The sequence below is a fragment of the Anthonomus grandis genome, chromosome 22 (genome assembly GCF_022605725.1).
Source record: "Anthonomus grandis grandis chromosome 22, icAntGran1.3, whole genome shotgun sequence".
Classification (NCBI taxonomy): domain Eukaryota; kingdom Metazoa; phylum Arthropoda; class Insecta; order Coleoptera; family Curculionidae; genus Anthonomus; species Anthonomus grandis.
Genome location: NC_065567.1, coordinates 10,982,617 through 11,002,815, shown reverse-complemented (window position 1 = coordinate 11,002,815; position 20,199 = coordinate 10,982,617). Strand labels below are relative to the sequence as shown.

Below are 20,199 nucleotides of genomic sequence, written 5' to 3'. Positions count from 1 at the left end.
AATATTTAAGGAAAATTTAAAAAATGTATATTGTTTAGCCGAAACATGGTATGATACATTTATGACTGATGTATAATTTCCATTTTCTGGGAAAAAGTCCCTTTTTTGCCGTAGTAAGAAAACTCTATTTTTATTAATTAAACAGGTTTAAAGTTTTGTTTTTTTCAGCTTACTGTCCCTGTTTGTCATTCAGCGACACAATAAAGTATATATAATGTAATGCTTTAGTATCCATATGCTGATGTGTGAGATGAAGTTGGAATCCATGGCGGCAACAGAGAAATTATTTCCTTTCTCAATGGAAGAAACTGCTAAAGAACAATGGCAAAAAAACAGACAGCTAGATGATTTTTAATGTAAAAGTTTATTTAAAAAAATATACTTCCACTTTTCTGACTACATAATTACTTTTTAACAAAAGAAGTTGGTACTAGATATAGAGAGTAAGGGAGTTTTCATAAGTATATTATTATAATAATATATTATAATATGTATTAATTTAAAAAAAACAATAATAAAGGACATTGAATATGGCAGCCAAAATCCCTATTAATAATCACCACCAAGTAAAAATAAATCTCAATACCCAAAAAAAGGAAATATATAAAATTTGAAAACTAAAAAAACTAAAAAAAAAAGTTAAGGTTTCGGATTCTGTTATGATTTGGGGATCCATGTCAGCAAGTGAAGTGGGAAACTCGCACTTTGTGAAAGGTATTATGAATGCTGAGAAGTATATTAATGTGCTTTAAAATAACTTAACACCCCAAAATTGAACAAATGCGTTTAAGCAGCATCGAATGTATCTTCCAGCAAAATGGTGCCGCTTGCCATATGGCCAGAAAAGTAAAAGATTGGATGATAAAAAACAATATTCCAGCTTTAAAATGGACGTCAAGTAGTCCAGATCTATCGCCAATTGAAATCTTGTGTTGCAGAATTGCGAACTTGTCCCCAAGAAATTTGGAACAGTTTTACTTACCAGATGTCAAAGATAGTCAAGACGTATAAAAGCAGTAATCAGTCGAAAAGGCAATGTAACGCAGTGGTGATTTGCTGCTATTTGGTTTCGTTATTTTATTGATCGGCATTTTTTTTTTAATTTTTGTAAAATATTTTTTTCTCTGTTACAAAATATGTCGTATTCTAGACTAATATTTAATGAAAATATCGTATTTTATCACAAATACATTTTAGTTTTTAATACATTTCCGCTAATATGACAAATTTCATAAGCAAACGTAGTTTTGATAGTTGAGTTAACTTCCTTGTTAAATACTAAACCAAGAATTCTGATCTGATTTCATGATTAAGTGGGTCTTTAGCTTACTTTTTGCAAAGTAATTAACATTTTAAAATTGCAATTTTTTAATAAATAAATTAATCTTAATATACAATAATAGTGTTCATTGTCTTTTATGTATTTGCTTTTAGACTTGTTAGACACATATGTTAATATTATTTTTCCGAGTAATTTTCAAATTGTAACTATTTATATTTAAGAACTTGTTGAATTGTTTATATTTTCTCAATTGATTGATTATTTTATCATCATTTCTAGAATCACCTTCACTAGAATAATGACCAAAAACGCAGCAGAAGAAGAATTAAGTTTACCGCCTGAGGGTATTGTACGGTGTGTATCTCGGCGTTACTTATTGTGTGATAAAAAAAAACATGAACTGTATCTTTAAAAACTAAAAATTTGCTTGTGAAAAATAATAATAAACCATTAAATTTTCATTTCATCAAACGTGCTTTTTTTTCTCAACAATTCTTCCTCGATTTCCCTCAGAAAGAATACGATTTTTCTAATAAAGGTTTAATCCTTTATTTTATTATTTACCGCACAAATAGGTTATAAATAAATTTAAAAAAATATTTAAGTAGCCTTTGCCTTGTCATACAATTTCTTATCAAAACTTTTTAATTTTTAGTTGTACATTTTATTATTGTCTTTAATTTGTTTATCATCTTGGTAGTGACAAAAAGATATAAATATTTTGGATTAATATCTTGGAGTTATGGTGGCACGAAACTAATACTAGGCAGATAATTTAAAATATTATGCTATAATCTTATTGAAATTAAATTATCTTAAAAGATTTAGAAGTAAATATATTTAAATCATCCTGGAAGAAGGTGTTACTTAAGATAAAGATATCTTATATAATATAAAATATTTTTTTTAATATTATGATGATAAATTATAATCTGTATCATTTTTGTTTGTCTTTTCTTTTATTTTTCTCGCGATATTAAAAAAATATTACACAACAATCTCTTGCCTGATCCTAAGTTGCATTCTTAACAGCCTTATGTAACTTATAAACTTATTTCGCATAATTTATTTACTTAATTAAATATCTCCTTTAGAATTTAATTTATCACAAAAAATTTACTAGATTGGTCCCAGAAGTACAGATGGCAGTTTTTGTTTGAAAAAAGTTCTTGTTTGAAGTGGATGAAAGCATTAACCTGATAAGGTGCATTGTTTAGTATTAGTTCAGCAGCCATCAATAGTGAACGCTCTCAGTACAATTGTAAAAATGAAAAAATTGATCAAATATGATAAAATGCATTAAATTGAAGTCTGCTTGTCGATTATATCATTTAAACGTTGGATTGCGGAACTTAAAAGAGGCCGTAAGGGCTGCAAAGGCAAATATCGCAGTGGTCGACTAAATAAGTTGAATAAACACCAGAAATATTGAAGAAAATCAAGAAAATATTTTTAAGTCTGTTCATAACCATGGATAAAAATGAGGTTACTATTTCACATCAGATATGCGAAGAGCAGTTGAAACAATGATTTTAAATAATCACATTCGAAAAAGGCAAGGCAAGGTTATGGCGTTAATTTTTAGGGACGTGCGAGGATAATTTTTCTAGTATTAAGCAAACTTATTGCAGGGACTCATATGATATCAAGAAAAAAGTGTTAGAATTTAGCAAAAACAAAACTGTTTGATCATGCTAATGCACTAGTTCACATAACCGTTATTTCAAAAATAAATTTGGTCTCCATGAAACCAAATCAGAAATGAAAGAAAAAAAGCATGCAGGTAGAAATGCCGGCCATATTTTTTTTAAACAACTTTTAAGGTCACTTTTTTTATATACCAGGTAATTAAGAAATTAAAGGCATGATGCGACTTATTTGCCATTCTGTATCTATTCTGTATATGTTGGTTTCACACAGACATTTTTGATTAACCTAAACGACCCTAAAATGTCAGCTGGCGCTAAACATGCTATTTTTTAATTTTCCCAAATGATATTTTCATTGACAGCAATAAGGCAACCCGATAATTATCTACATCTTTACGACATCGATTAATTGAATATGTATATAACATCAAATGTTATTGCGCTAAATTCCAAGTAAAAATATAATCAAACTGATGACGTGTGAGACCACATGTATGTACGTATGTGTCGAGCCCCCACATATTGAAAATCTGCTTGCTCAGGCGGGAACTAAAAATAAGCTTGATTTTTTGGTTAATTGCAGTACGTTGTGCAATACGTTTTGGGTATATAATAATTCAAACAATTCTATCAGTGCTAAAATAAAACTTTAATCTTTAAACTTTAAACTTGATAAGATGATGCATGACGAAGTTTTTTCTTGACAGGTAGGAAGTTAAGCAATCTAATATATATGTGATTAATTCTATTTGATTGATTGATTTGCTGAATTTGTTATTTCTGGAAAGTATTATTTTATTTTGCACAACAATTAATAAACTAATATTTAAGATAATACATATATTTTTTTGATTCTTTTAAATAAAAAATTACTTACCAAGAAAACAAAGAACAGCTGTAAGCTTGAAAATAAGAAGCAAAAGAATAGTCTGGCAAATAAAACTGATATCTCGGAAACACATTTATTATCGATCGACTGGCCCTTCTAAATCCTGACATATTTATCAAATCAATGTTGGAGACAATTAAGAAACCAAGTGAGCTGGTAACAAATGGCTCCATTTGCTCGATACGAAGTATCCTTATAATTCATATACAGCAATTAATAAATGTGGCAATGTCATCCTTTTGTTATAAATATTAGGGGGCATTCAAAAGGCTTTTATTTGGTTATGAATCACAGGATTACTGCGCTTAGTCAGGCTTTCGTAAAATATTTTTTGGTCTTTAAAAAACAAATACAAAAAATTAAAATACTTGTGACCAGTTTGAAATTTAGATCGTATTGTTTTATAGGGTCTTAAAAACTTATTCATTGCCAATTTTAATATTGCATGCATACATATAATAATAATAAAGCCAAAAAATACATTGGTTTTATAAGATTAAGTACTTCTTTATAATAAGATATATAATCTTTAAATCTTATCTTGCTATTATGCATAAAGAAATGTGGTCCACCGTTATATTTTTTAGTGTTCATTAATTTTAGGAATTTATTAGTTTTTCAGCAATTTGACCAATCAGATTAAATAGTTCCGAGGAAATAGAACATATACATATGCTCTTTGACGCTTAGATAAATACAAAAAATGTGAATATAAAACGACTTTGGCAAAACGTGTGACAATTGAGATTTGGTTTATCATCAAGTATATACTTAAAAAAAGAAAAGAAACTATTAGGAAAAATTAATAAAATACAGTATATCTAAATAAAATATAATTTTTGAAGGAATTTAGTATAACCATGTTAGCTAAAGACAATTTATATTTTTTCATAATTAATACATGACGATTTGTCAATTAAATATGTAAGAAAAGATTACCCTATACAAGGTCAACCTATCATCATAAATTAAAAATGAAAAAAAAATACTATATTGAGAAATAATAATGGCAAGCCTACCTACGTTCATACATGGACCATATCTTAAAATCAAATAAAAATACATTTAAAAATCAGGTTCAACAAATCGAATAACTGTTAAACCTTGAAATATTGGCAAATCGTATGTGTTGGCTTTTAGTAATATTATACTGATTACCATAGTATTTTACTTTTATTGTTTCCCCTATTGTATATTTTTAAACCTATAATAAATGAAAACTAAGTAAGATGGTGTATATGTAACTACAATAGTTTTATTGCTATTAAAAAAAAGCTTTTTATAAAAATATGTTTTAAAGGATATTGCTTTATGATCATCTTTAAAGCAGAACATAAGACCGAACATGATACACATAAAAAATATCATACTGAACGCTAAAAAATACTGAAAGAAACTACTACTTCGAAACTATAAGCGTTGATTAAATATTATCAATCAACGCTATAAGCCCTACGATTTAAGCTGTATCTTCAATATTCTATTTAAAAACCATATGAATGCACAATTACAGTAACTGATTTACCAAGTTTTAAGTAACGTACACTTTAAGAGTTTGTAGAAGAAAACTATGAGCGATCTAAATTTCGTCCAAATTAAAGCTTTTATTCGCTTCTTAGCTGTATTGCAAGCTGTTCTTTAGCAAAGTTTGATAAAAATTTGCTGACAATTTTTGTCTAAGATCAACAGGTAAAATACTCTGATATAAATATATTTTCAAGCAAACGTAACGAGCCTAAGGCACTTATAGACATATCATTATTACATATCTTCATATTTCTGATGGCATTATGAATGAAACGGTTGTTACATGATCGGCTTAACTTAAACTTGATGGATTTTCTGAAGTCAATTCTAGAACTAAGAACAATAAAATATTTAAGGTTTATTTTTGAAGTATATTTTGATATTTAGTATATAGTCAGACCCACTGAAAACATGAGATATTTAGTCCATTTAATCTATGGTTAAAGTTTCATCATAGTATCTATTTAGCTCGTTGAAATTTATTGGAATGGCTCTAACTAATATACAATTAATGTTAATGTATGACTAGTAGCAGTAGTAGTAGTAGTAGTAACAGTAGTATTAATAAGGGTGAGCAGAAAGGAAATAAAGATGCAAGTAGGCGACACGATCTTCACTGAGTCATCTTCACCGGTCCTTTTAATAAAGACTTTCACGCTGTCCCAGTCCAAATCTTTAAGATTTTCCCGTAGCTTCAAAAATTTTCCTTGTCAGGTGACTCCACTTATCGCAAATTTCTAATATATGGTATGAAGTTTCTTTCCCTGCATGGTAATTCGGACTTTCTCTTATAGTAAGAAGAAGCAGATGCCTGTTTAGGCATTTATCCTCAGTTAGGATTCCCACCAAGTTTTTGATCCCTTGTCGACTCTTTATTAAGAATTTCCTTACTTTAGAGTTGTCATGATCTTCTATCATCTCCAAGGAGATTGTCTACATCCTTCTGCCCTTCTCCAATTTTTCCCTGTTTTTTTACTCAATTATTAAGTTCCTGGGAAATTTTTAATTCCTTATGTGCTTTGGTCTTTCTAATGCGTCGCTGCACTCCTGGACTAGCACTGAGCTGGCCCTGGGTTTTTGGATCACCTTGAGGGTAGCTTGACTATCAGAGTAGATGCAAATCTCCTCGTTACCTTTCTATGATTCGCGTTTTTTTTTGCTACCTTTAAATATAGCAAACCCCTCCGTTTGGAAAATTGTAGTGTGTTTCCCTAGCGGAAAGGTTTCTTCTGCGTTCGTTTCTATCCTCTAAGTACTCTCCGGCCCCAGCTAACTCAATGTTTTCCATCTATGACCCAACTGTGTACCAGGCCTGAAAAACGTTGGGCTCTTTGATTTAATTCGTTGACCATTATTCCGTTGTCGGAATTTCGTCTCGAAAGCTTTGCGTTAACCTTGGTTTGCCACTCGCTATAGTACTTTTGGCATCTGTATGTCAAGATTAAAATGCTTTTACACATCCTGACAGATAAAAAAAACATATCATATAGTCTTGTCCTAAGTGAACATTGCGCGATTCTCTGCTATCATTTATCCTCTTATGCGCCGCCATGGCCTTCCTTTCAATCCAGACTGGAAATTTTGGTAGCCCAATGAGAATGTTTAGTGGTGACGCAAGTGTTATTCTCATAGCTCCAGTAATTACCCAGTCTTTGCAGTCTAGCCAGTGTCATGCAGCTGGTAAGTTTTGAGAAGAAGCTCGATGGTATTTTCTTTGTTTGAGGTCCTCAGTTCACCTTTCTTTAAGTATCCTATCTTAGTTTTCCCGTCAGAGCCCAGTAGCTTCAGAAGATGAGCTGAGTCTGGGAGAGGCGCCAGCAGTCTCTTTTGCAGCGTCGGGCTTCATTTTTAAATTGCCGTCTAGCTGTCAAGTATACATCCCAATTCTCTTGAGCTTCCCCCTTAACCTGAGGTGCTACGACCTTTTTCTTGTTGAAGACGGTCCAGAGTGTCATTCCAACAGGGCAGTACTTGCCGCTAACTCTCCTGAGAGCATATGCTGTCTGGTAAGTGTTATTAATTATTTTGTTTTGCCTCACTTACAGAGGTAATCTAGTTCTTCTTTGGAGGAGGTAGGTCCTCCTAGAGTACCCATGGACTCAACTAGGCCCTATTTAAATTTGGTCCTCCTTATCATAGGCGATTTCAAATCGAATCCTATGGTAGTAGAGACATAGTTATGCCCTCTGATACCCTCCGGCTTTTAACCCTACCCACAAATGACCGTTAATGAATACCTAAAGTTTTAGTTATTTATTTAAATAATTGGACATGCTTATTAATATAATTAATATGCACCATTTAAAATCCTGTAATTATCAAATATCGACTAATATTTCGAAATTAAAACCCGAGACTTAAAAAATTGTTAAAAGTTCATGCTTAACGATAAATTCAAATTCAGTTCAGTTTTAAGTAAAACGTGATATAAACTTCGTGTTTCCACTTTTGCAGGCAGTTTTATTTCATTATCTATTATTTTTGAACCTGTGAGCGCAACTATATAGACACAACAACTAATGTAATATATGGCAAATTGGTTTATTATCAAAGAATATTATTATTTTACAAAATAAAACATGAATATTAAGTACCTAAAATATTTTATTTGTTAAGAATCTATTTAGCGGACGGCAAAATGTAGTAAATCAGGTGGATCTTAACGACAATTTTAAAAAATCCTACCGTTTCTTTTGAATGGAAAATTTAAATGGGCTTGGTAATTTCTTTAAGCCATCCATAGACCAATTAATAAATACGGTCACTAAAATTATAAGCGTTGTTTTTATCTCCATAAAGTTGGATTTATGACATCATAGATTCTCTCCAATACACTAACTTGCTAAGTATTTTAGATCTGTTTTAAAACTACTTAATAGGAAAGTTGGATATTTTTGTTTCGCTTCTTCTTAGAATCAATACTTAATAAATTTCTAAATCCACTAATTCTTTAAGCAATTTAAGATATTTTTCTGACCTGTACCTATTGTTGTATATTAAGGAATCAGATTATATTTTCATTCCAAACGGTACGCAAATACTAATATTACCTAATAGGACAAAAGATGTATGTAAATTTCATGTCGTAGTTCCTGAAGTTCTAATAAAAAGAATATTAGAGAGATCGCCAAAGAAATCATAAGTTAGAGAATAGAAGAGGGTTTATCAATATTTTTATTTATTTATCTTTTTTCTTTGATTTCTGGGTTGCAGTTATTTACAAATACATATTTGTTAAGATTTATACCTTAAGACTCACCGATAATTTGTAATAACAAATTTAAGGTGTAAAATACTATATAATATTACCAAACATAATAATAAACTCAAAAAGCATTTAAGTTCATCATATTAAAATAATTTGTATTGACCCAGAAAAGGTTACACTATATCTAAGACCTTTTTATTGTGGAAAAATTATGCATTAAGAATCTGCCCTGTGATAAACAATTCCAGTGCAAAATCTTCCATTTAAATTTATTGACAGGTCAAATTTCATTATTTCATCGTAACGTGTTAACTAAAAACACACATTATTTTAAAATGTGTGATCATATTTGAAATATGAAGCCAAGTAATGGTAAAGGCATGAAATGTTACATCTCATTATAACGAAAAGTTTGGTAAAAAAATATTTGCTAAAAATGTTAATAAATTGTTAGTAGCTAGCGCAGTCATGCTTTAGTAAGTAAATGGATCTTAAAGTATTAAAAAAAGAGTAGTAAGATTCATAGAAAAGATATCAGGTTGGGAAGAAATAAAAACTTTTTCTCGATACTACAATAGGAATATGCTGTGCTGGGAGTATTATATCTACATATTTATTTTCTTTTCTTTAAATAAATACCTTTTATCAAAAACCTATTTTATTATTTTTATTAATTCATGATTACTTTTGACTTCTGCAGAATCGGTGAATTTTGACGGTGGCCTGCGGCCTATTTAATTTTTATTTTAAAATAATGTTCCTTAAAATTCCTTCCACTGTGCTTTGCGCTCAGGCTGAATATTTTCGTTTATTTTTTTGTTTGTAAATAAGAGGGGGTTTATAGAATAGGTATTGTTTTTATGCATGTATGTATCGATTTATAATCGCAAATTCGCAATGTTTTACTTATTTGTCTCATTAACATCTCTTTAGTTGCTTACTTATTTAGCTAAATAAAAGTATTTTGATTCGATTTTTATTTAATAATTTATTTCTCTCTTTAAATGACTCTCTAATGCTTTTGATAGAAAAATTTAATAAATACGTATACAGTTCAAAAATTGGCGGTAGATAAGTTGGTTCTCAAGAGATCCTATTGCGCAGCAAAAAGAGATATTGATGAATCATGAAGAATGTGTGATATGTACATTAAAATGTTTAATATCTGTTGTATGTATTTCGTATACATCTTTGCGTTAATTTGCCAGGTTCAATCAAAAATCAATAAAAAATTATAAAATTATAACAAAGTAGTTACATTTCTAGTATACAGTGACCGCCTAAAGTTCCGCATAAATTCGATAAAAATTAGAGACATGAATGAATTGAATTGACGAAACAGTGGGCTGCCAAGGCAGTTGTGCATATAGGTCTCCTAATGGACCCGTCATGCCCCACCGGGGGTTACCAGAGCCCAACGGCCTTAGAGAAACCGATAAGGCTCTCTGGTCTGAAGGACTTAAAGTTGCTCGGTACACTGAAAGTGTTACCCAACTATTTGAACCTGGCGCGCGTGAGTGCTGGGCACTCCCCAACTACATGGTCAACGGTTTCATCCTCCTCACAGCACCATCGGCATGCCGGGTTGTCCGCAATACCGATAGTATGGAGATGGCTTCTTAAGTGCCAGTGACCGGTTAAAAGACCTGTCACTAGCCCAATTTCGCGTCTTTTTAGGCGTAGTAGATTTTTGGTGAGACAGGCAGAGGGCCCACCTATATTTGCTTTGGCCTGTCTCATACCAGGGGACTCAGTCCATCTTCGGTGGGTCCACTTGTCTAGCAGACCCTTCATTGCATTTTTTTCATTTTGCACCCCGCATTTGGCGATACCAACTATGGGTTCCGGCCCCATCGGCACATTCGCGGATCCCAGTCTGGCGAGAGAGTCTGCTTCCTCATTACCTGCATGGCCTGCGTGGCCAGGTATCCAGACGAGCTGGACCCTGCATCCAACCTGTACCAGTTTTTTCAGGACTTTTATGCACTGTAGTACAAGCTTGGAGCTTACCTTTGCGGCCGTGATAGCCTTAATGGCAGCTCTGCTGTCCGCGCATATTGATACAACTGTATTGCGGTGTCCGCTGCTAAGGATTTTCTGTCCGCATTTTAATACAGCGAATATTTCGGCCTGGAAGACAGTGGCGTGCTCCCCCAGCGAGTATGCCCTACTGGTATGTGGGATCCCACCAATAAGCCCTGATCCAGCTCTGTTATTTTTTCTGGAGCCATCTGTGTACCAGATGGTCCCCCTATTTAGCAATGCAGGTGTCTTGGAATGCTGCCACTCCTCTCTGCCTGCAATGTGCGTTACGAATCCCACGCAGTCCACAGTCACTGGAGCCATGCAGTCACTGCCCATCAGAAAGAGAGGACATTCCTGTATGGCCCGTGACCAAATTTTTGCGTGACCGGTCTCGCCAGCACGTAGTTCGTCGAGGACGTATAGCCTGTACGCAGTCCTCATTGCCTCGAATTGCACAACGAGGTCCAGAGGCGGAAGGCTCAGCAGAGTCTCAAGCACTCTAGTTGGCGCCGTCCGCATAGAACCCGTTATGCTGAGACATGCAAGACGTTGGACTCTGTCCAGTTGAGCACGAATTTTCGCTTTCTCCATACATGGCCACCAAACAATAGCCCCGTATGTGAGAAGAGGTCTCACAATGCGCGAGTAGATCCAGTGGAGGATCTTAGGAGACAGACCCCAGGTATTGCCAAAAGCCCGCCTGCAGGCCCATAGCGCGCAGGTGGCCTTCTTTATTCTGGTGTCTGCATGATCGTGCCAGGAGAGTTTGGGATCCAACTTGATTCCCAGAAATCGAACTGTCCTGGAGTAATGCAGCTGCACGCCACCTAGAGATATAACAGGGGGCGTGCCAAAGTTACGTCTCCTCGTGAATAGTAGGAGCTCAGCTTTTTTGGGGTTAATCCTGAGACCCCCCGAGAGGCACCATATGTCCACCATACGCAGGGCTCTCATCATAGGGCCCTGCATTGAGACGGCGTCTTTCCCTGGGCAAAGGATTACCAGATCATCAGCGTAGGCCTGTGTGTATAGGTATAATTAGAGACATGATTTTTTGAGAAAACGCTCGGACCCATCGATTTTTATTTTAAGTTGCGCATTATTTCAGATAAATTTTTGTATACAGGGTGGAAGAAAAAAAAGATATGACGTCATCGGTGATTTTTTTAAATGGAATGCTATATTTTTTATTGCATTTATGAAATATAGGCGAAATTCCAAGCAAGTTTCGTATAACACACTTTAGCTCAAAACTCAACTGTGTCAGAAATATTTACATTTAACTAACAACAAAGCAAGTAAGTACGCCTATTTACAAGTTAAGAGAAAATGGAGGATAAAATGTTATAAACTGTGAAAACTCTTATTAATGTATCAAGTGTTTAAACTGATTGGCCCTCTTCGTCCTATATGAAGTTCCCATCTTCCTGGGAACACTGTCTGGTCTCGTACGTCTGGGTATAGGGCAGCCAAAGCAGGGATAAGATCTTCTTGAAGAAAATTCAAATAGCGTTGTCCTGTTTAGTTTTCTTCGAAGAAGTATGGCCCTATTACTTTATTTTCCACGATACCAGCCCAAACATTAATAGATTTACGGTACTGTGTATGAGCCTCAGTTGCCCAGTGTGGATTTGACACTGACCAGTACCGACAATTTTGCCCATTTACGACACCGTTTAAACAAAAAGTTGCTTCATCCGAAAACAAAACTCGTAACACAAACTGACGGTTATTATTGCAAATGTTCATCATTTGCTCGCAAAATTGGTTTCTTCGATTAGGATCGTCCTCATTTAATTCGTGTATTAGTCTAATTTTATAAGGGTGGTATTCATTTGCTTTTAAGATGCGTCTTACTGACGTTCCGGCTATATTATTATCAACTGAAATTTGTGAATTTGCATTGTTTGGATTTTCTTCGACGGAGAGCAAAATGTTTAATTTACCTTAACCTAACCCTAACATGCAACTTACTACCTAACCCTAACATGACCTGAAGTTATGAACTTGTGCTCTATTCTACTAACTGTTGACTGAGAAATAGGATGGTTTGGGTATTTGGCATTAAACAGTTCACTTACTTCTTTTTGCGTGCGCACTCAATCCCCGTACCCTAGCATCATCAAAATTTCAATTCGTTGGGTTTCCATTAAATTAGCTAATTTATTCTGATAAAAACTATTTTCGAACTAACTGATTTCGACTAATTCTTTACAAGTGCAACCATGGAAATAGAAACAATTGGCAGTGTTTATAACATTATTTTTATCCTCGATTTTACCTTAATTTGTAAATAGACGTACTTATTTGTTTTCTTGTTATTTAAATGTAAATATTTCGGAAACTGTTGAGTTTTGAGATAAGGTGTGTTATACGAAACTTGCTTGGGATTTGGCCTATATTTCATAAATGCAATAAAAAATGTAGCATTCCGTTTAAAAAAATGACCAATGACGTCATATCTTTTTTTTGTTCCACCCTGTATACAAAAATTTATGTGAAATAATGCGCAACTTAAAATAAAAATCGACGGGTCCGAGCGTTTTCTCAAAAAATCATATCTCTAAGTTTTATCGAATTTATGCGGAACTTTAGGCGGTCACTGTATATAGCTGATTTAGAAATGGTTACTTAAGTAAATTATTGGACATCAAAGGTTTGATAATATAATCTACATGAGAAGAACAAAGTGTCTGTGAGTTACTATTTTACCTTGTGCATATGTTTAAAAAAAATTAATTTGAAAGTTAATTTTTATTACAATAACTATAATATACACATATAATTCTTTAATCGAGACTGGCATCCTTGAATTTTATGACCTCGATCGACCTTAAAATCGTTTTACCGTATAAAAACCAGTAAATATCAAATGTCATTAATAATAGATTGCACAGGGTATCTGTAATCTACGTAGCATACAATACACGATCTCTCCTTAATTTCAGGTATTCTGAGATTAATGAGAGCACCCCTTATGATTTACCATAAAATTCCTCACAGGGTAAAAGCCACCCACACCCACAGATAGTGTCCCTACCGTGGTTTAAAGTACCAAACCTGTTTATTTAGTAACTGGATTTACAGAAATATAGATGCCAGCACTTCTATTCACTGGTCAACTGATGTAAGCAACTTATCAAGTTCATATAAAGCTTCATAATTCTATTTCTCTTAATAAGTGATTTATTGGGAATACTTAATTTCTATCCTGCTGTTGTGCTATGAAATTAAATTCACAGTTCATATTTGTTTTCAAGTTTATTAATTTAAACAGATAATAACGTGAAAAGAGAGTAGTCTCTTTCAATTTATTCCTTAATGCTGAATAGAGATGGAAGTAGTCCGACGAAGCTACCACGCGTGCTAATGATAGTCAGATTCCACTATGCGAGAGTTACTAACCTAAGTTAATTTTAAGCAGATGTTTGAAATGAAGCTAGGACAGAAAGTATGATAACCTATTAGCACTCTAAAATTGAAAGTAAAACGAGTCAAATCCTGCTGAAGTATTTGAAGTCAAATCCTTGAAGTATTTTATTATGGCAATAAATATAAGTTCTTCTAATAGTATTTTTTTTAAAGATGTTTTGTAGCTCTGGTAGCTAGAAAAATAACTGAACTCATATATTACTTTAAATTGCTGAGAGTTAAAATAATATTTGGATCTTCATGTTTGGTATATGGTGTAATACCAAAATAATATCCAACGTCTCCCGGATGTGAGTAAAAAAAATTCTTATTTCTTCCGTAATTGATACAATATAAAATACCCATCATTGTTTTACCATTCGTTTTCTTTTTAAATTCTAGTGAGAAACAGATTTCTACATCCTGATATTATTGAACTTCGATCTTTGATGATAAAGTAAACAACATATGACTATATTCACGACTCACTTTAATCGTGCAGGTAACGTAATTTAAAAATTCAAGCAAAATTCTCAAGAAAGGTGTGTCGGACTCCAGCCAATTGAAATGCACAGGAAAGAGGCTCGTCTCTTACGTCACAAGGTACGTCAGCGCTTGCACAACCCAGTAACCATATCACCTGCTTAGTTGTTTCAACGCGAACTTCTTTCTATATAGCCAGTTAAACAGAACAGTCACCCGAGTCGCGCTTAGCTCAGTAGCAATTCAGTTTCGCGCCTTGTTTCAAATTAACACTAAGGTTAAAATTGACATTGTGTAGTTGTGCGATATACGCTAATTTTTTATTGTTAAAACGGTGAGGGGACTGAGAAATTAATGTCATTTTTTTTTTGTAGGAATGAATCAGTGGAAGTGTTTGCCTGTCACGTAATCCTGGCATAGATAGTAACTTTTTCTATAAAAGACTTATTGAATTGTTAACTTATTATTATTTATTTTAATTTATTATATTTTAAAGACTGAAAAATGTTGCTAAAGTATCGTTATGCAACCAAAGTGATTTTTTGTGTGGTGATCCTAGTCAGCCTTTGCAAAATGGTTAGGAGCGAATATGACAGCTACGAGAATCTCCCTCCAATCTGTTCTAGGTAAGTTACTTTATAATAATTAAAAAGTTGTATAACTATCACCTTTAATATAACTATAAGAAAAGTTTCTTTTGCTGCAAATTACAAAAGGTGCATTGCCACAAAACTAAAAATTTCATCATCAAATTACTTTTTACCGCATTTACCTTGGTTTATAATATTTCTGTATAGATACTGGACTTTTGCCAATCCGCTTTTAAACAAAAAATTCAATCGCTCCGAAAAAGAAAGAATATGACAGTTGGATCAAAATAAACTCCTTTTGCAATTTTTTCATAGCTATGTTTACAACATTTTTAAAAAATAAACAAGACAGGCTTGTTTTTTTAACTAAATTAACATTTTTCTTTATTTATGTCTTCGTTTGATTAAAGAATTTTGCAAAAAAATTAAATATTACGTTTTATTTACATATGAGTAGATCCTTAACATTTTTCACTCAAGTTCCTTTTTTATATTTTAATCTGCTATAAAAGTGTACCTTAAAAACGTCATACAAATACAACGCTCAGTATTTACTCGTACTTTTTATAAGGAACTTGTTTTGTCTACTGTTTTGGCCAGAAGCCAAGATAATTAATCTAAAATTGTTTCAGTGATATTTACTGCCATGGCAAGTTACTCGATACAATTCAAATGGCTAGGATCTATAAAGATTCCAAAACGTTCGTCGATATGAAAATGAAGTACTCACCAAACGAGACAATGGCTAAGTTTGACCTATTTATGCAAGATTATAAAGAGCGACAACCGAACAGAGAGGAAGTTCAAAAGTTCGTAGAATTAAACTTTGATCCTGCAGGTCAGGAATTTGCTGAGTGGACTCCTGAAGACTGGGTTGAGCATCCAAAGTTTCTTGACAAAATTGGGGATGAAAAATTTAAAGCTTGGGGCAAAAAGTTAAATGGAATCTGGAAAATTTTAGGACGTAAAATGAAAGATGACGTTAAAAACAATAAAGACCATTACAGTATTATTTGGGTTCCTAATCCAGTAATTGTACCGGGTGGAAGGTTTCGTGAATTTTACTATTGGGATACCTACTGGATTATTCAGGGACTCTTACTCTCTGAGATGCATCACACTGTTAGAGGAATCCTGGAAAATTTTCTTTATATTGTGGAACATTATGGCCACATCCCCAACGGGGGTAGAATTTATTACTTGGCAAGATCGCAGCCACCACTTCTAGTTCCTATGATTAATATGTATTATGAGTTTAGCAATGATAAGGAATTTGTTCAGAAAAATCTACCTACGATGGAAAAGGAATTTGATTACTGGATGACTAAACATTCCAAAGTTATTCATTTTGATGGAAAGAATTATACACTAGCTGTATACGGAGATAGGTCTCGTGGACCAAGACCAGAATCCTACTCAGAAGATGTTGGCACAGCTCAAATATTTAAGGATCAAAACAAAAAAGAAGCCTACTACTCGGAACTTAAGGCTGCAGCTGAGTCTGGTTGGGACTTTTCTAGCCGATGGTTTATCACCAATAGCACTAATAAAGGTATGATAATTAGAACATAAAAAATAGTAATTTTAATAAAACTTTTTTATAGGAAACTTAACCAATCTTAAGACAAGATCCATAGTGCCAGTGGATTTAAATGCAATTATTTACTGGAATGCTGTTTTACTATCTGAATATAACAATATGTTTGGCAATCAGGAACGAGCTAGATATTTTAGTGACCTTGCCGAACAGTGGATGATTGCCACCACGGCTATTTTATGGCATGAAGAAATTGGAGCTTGGTTAGACTATGACCTGCATAATCAGGTTAAAAGAGATTATTGGTACCCTAGTAACATTGCTCCTTTATGGACAGGTTGTTACAATAAATCAGAAAAGGATAAAACTGTAAGAAGTGTGCTAAAATACCTACAGAATAAAAAAATATTATATCCTGGTGGAGTACCTAGCTCAGTAGAACATACTGGAGAACAATGGGACTACCCAAATGCATGGCCTCCTCTTCAACATATGATGATTGTTGGTCTTAATAATACCCAAGAAAAATATGCAACCACGCTAGCATTTCAGATTGCTGAGAACTGGGTGAGGTCAAATTACAAGGTCTACGCGGACAAGGACTTGATGTTTGAAAAAGTAAGTGTTATTTTTTTGTACATTTTAAATAGGTCACAATAATTAATTTTCAAAAATGTCTAATATTTAAAGATAACGGCATATATTTTTATGAATTACCTTGAATGACAAAAAAAAATTGCAAAAATTACAGAGGTACTGTTTGTAAACTACGCAATTAATTTTAAATATGTTCAATAGGTTTTACTAAAAATATATGCAATAGTACTAGGAACATACTTAGGTGTGGAAAACAACTTACAGGTCCAACCTTTATATTTTATTTTCCGTGAATTTACTGAAAAACTGTTTAATTTAATAAATATTAAACATACATCGAAAGTTAAAGAAGAGATTATTTTTGAATATTATTCTAATAGATTACTTAAAATATTAACTATTGGCATTAACTAGAAAAAGTCAATCTTTATATGAATTATAAAATATTATATTTAAGACCGATTATGACCGAAATTGCTTGAATATTATTTTGATGTGGATTTACCAACATCAATAAAAAATATGTTTCAAAGTTCTTTGCTCTCAAGTATTATGATTTTTCCTGGTTGTTAATCACGTTTTCGAGATAAGCGTTATTTGAAGGTTATGACGTAAATTAACCTTGAACTTTTGCATAAACCGTATTAAGGTTTTTGCGTTTGAGTTTTTTATTTATTCTGCTTTACGTATTTTTTACGAATCAAATTAACTTTTTTAATAAATACATACCTTGAAAATTATATAAATTTAATTCTTCAACGAGTTTAAGCACATATTTTAATTTATACACCCAAACACGATCAACTCATCTACGAAAATTTGCATGCTAGCTATATTTATTACTTTAAGCATATTATAATAAATTAAAATATTTATGCCTACGCTCCTAATGCTTCTCATCTAATAGACATTTTACATTTACTATAAAATGCATAATACGACATCCGTATACCATAATCTGTTAATCAAGTTTTGCTTACAGTTATTATGGTTTAAATGATTTAAAAAATCGCTTATTGCCGTATGTTACAATTATTTTCCAAGCGTAAGTAAATATTGCTACTTCTTTAACTAACCTTCTAAAATTTGCACGCCTTTTTCAAACAATAGCTTTAAATTTATTAACAAGGTGAAGATCATCTTTTTACAGCGTGATACACTAAAATTTAACTTAAATTGTTATTAAACAATTGCTTTTGGGCTCACCAACAAAGGCCTTATCCTATTTTTAGCCTGCGTATGCGGCGGAATTTTTTTGCCACGTCACGTCATTGATTTAAATTTTTAATATACGTTCATATATGATAAAAGATATGGAACGAGCTAGTAAGTAGTAAGTTTGTACTAGTTTTATTAAGCATAGGTCTCAATTAAATTTGCGGGCTATTATTTGGTTTGGTTGTGGGTTGTGGATTTAATAACTACAATTATGTTTTAAAAATAATATCCTTTCATACCACGACTTTATTGGCAGCGTCATTTCACACCCATTCGTATTCAAACGGGTATCTCCAGAATGATGAATAAAATTTGTGATGTTAATTAATAAATCCTCAATTTTTGCTGGATTACTAGCATAGATCTTCGATTTTACTAACCCTGGAAGAATGCACACATAGTTAAATCGCAAGACCTTGAGTGTTGGACCATTTATTGAAATATCCTTATTGCCAATTTTTCTTTGTATAAAATGGTTTCGTTAGAACCAGAATGCATTTACTTGGTTCAATTCGTGGATTATATGAATTATAAGGTGCATAATCCACGACCATTTTCTTTTATAAAGCATTAGTTTTTATACTAAATTTGCCAACGTTCCCGTTTTGTTGCTCCACTATATTGACAAATCCTTAAGAAAAAATGCGTTGACTCATATGTATATATATATATATATAGATAGATATATATATATATATATATATATATATGTAAGAAATCTGATTATTTAAATAGTTACCATTTAATACCATTTAAAACAACATTTATATTAGACTCAATCTGGCCCCGATAGCGCGGTGCGTATATACCCGCCAAGCTGTCTTGTGGCCCTGGGTTCGAGTCCCAGACTTGCCATGGTAATGTTTGTAAGTGTCCGATTTAATTTTAAATTTACAGTTATGATAATTAATAATTTAAAAAAATGCGACTGGATGCATGGCTAAAACTAGCCCAAGCTAATATGTTCAAAGAAATTTAAAATCCAAAACAACTCCTTTATGTATTAACACAAATGTACCTTCTATATCTCTAATTTCTACGTACAGGTTATAAAAATAAGGTAACTACAATAATTTGTTATAAACTCTGTATTCTGGTTCATATTTCTATAAATATTTTTGATTATAAATATATTTTATAGTAGCCATTTGTACACAGAAATTCATATTGTAATATGTTTCTTTTGTGAGGCAATTTATTCGTCGTGATTTTCAATGACGAATGTAGATAGACTGTAACATACATTAAAAATTGAAAAAAAATTATGTAATTAAAATTACTAAAGCCGGAATACTAATAAAGAAGAAATGCCTCTAGCAGTTTCCAAATATTAAGAAAATTTGCTATATAGGGGCAAATAAGGCTTTTCTTACTGTCCTACTGTTAATTTTTTTATTTAAGGTTTCAGAGCTACCTAATTCTCAAACTAGCTAGTTAACTCTTACACTCTCTAGCTCAACTAGATATTAACAGTGCTTTTGCGATTATATTTATGGTTGTAACTCTTAATAGGCTGACACCGTGAGATTAGTTGTTATAGTTACTATCGTGATGGCCATTATTAAAAAAACAATTAACGAGAAAACTTATTCATCAAAACTCTCTATCTCTCTATCTGACATATCATAAAACTTAAGAAAATTATGTTTCTTCAAACGATTTGGTCTTTGCTATTTTTTCAAGACAAACGCATCGAAAATTTCGCCAATTATATTTTTATTGGTAGCAAAGTTATTGTGTTTTGATATATTGACAATAACAATGACTTCTCTGACTTTCTTCT

General features: G+C 32.5%; 1 protein-coding gene and 1 long non-coding RNA gene across 7 annotated transcripts in view; both read left to right on the top strand.

Moving 5' to 3' along the window:
• Window positions 1-1,651, top strand: part of LOC126748161 (uncharacterized) — a 38,185-nt gene extending 36,534 nt beyond the window's left edge. The window contains exon 3 of the long non-coding RNA XR_007664647.1: window positions 1,562-1,651. This is a non-coding gene — a long non-coding RNA (uncharacterized LOC126748161). The remainder of the gene's footprint in view (window positions 1-1,561) is intronic.
• Window positions 1,652-3,491: 1,840 nt separating this feature from the next.
• LOC126748159 (trehalase-like) overlaps window positions 3,492-20,199 on the top strand; it is a 39,724-nt gene continuing 23,016 nt past the window's right edge. For 4 of the 6 annotated variants that reach the window (XM_050457191.1, XM_050457195.1, XM_050457194.1 and 1 more), the window contains exons 1-3: window positions 14,661-15,100; window positions 15,697-16,616; window positions 16,669-17,219. In XM_050457191.1, coding sequence (XP_050313148.1) covers window positions 14,979-15,100; window positions 15,697-16,616; window positions 16,669-17,219 — 1,593 coding nt within the window. In that variant the 5' untranslated portion in view covers window positions 14,661-14,978. Of the gene's footprint in view, window positions 3,639-14,393; window positions 14,595-14,660; window positions 15,101-15,696; window positions 16,617-16,668; window positions 17,220-20,199 lie in introns of those variants that run through there. The other 2 variants (XM_050457192.1, XM_050457193.1) reach the window with 2 other exon arrangements.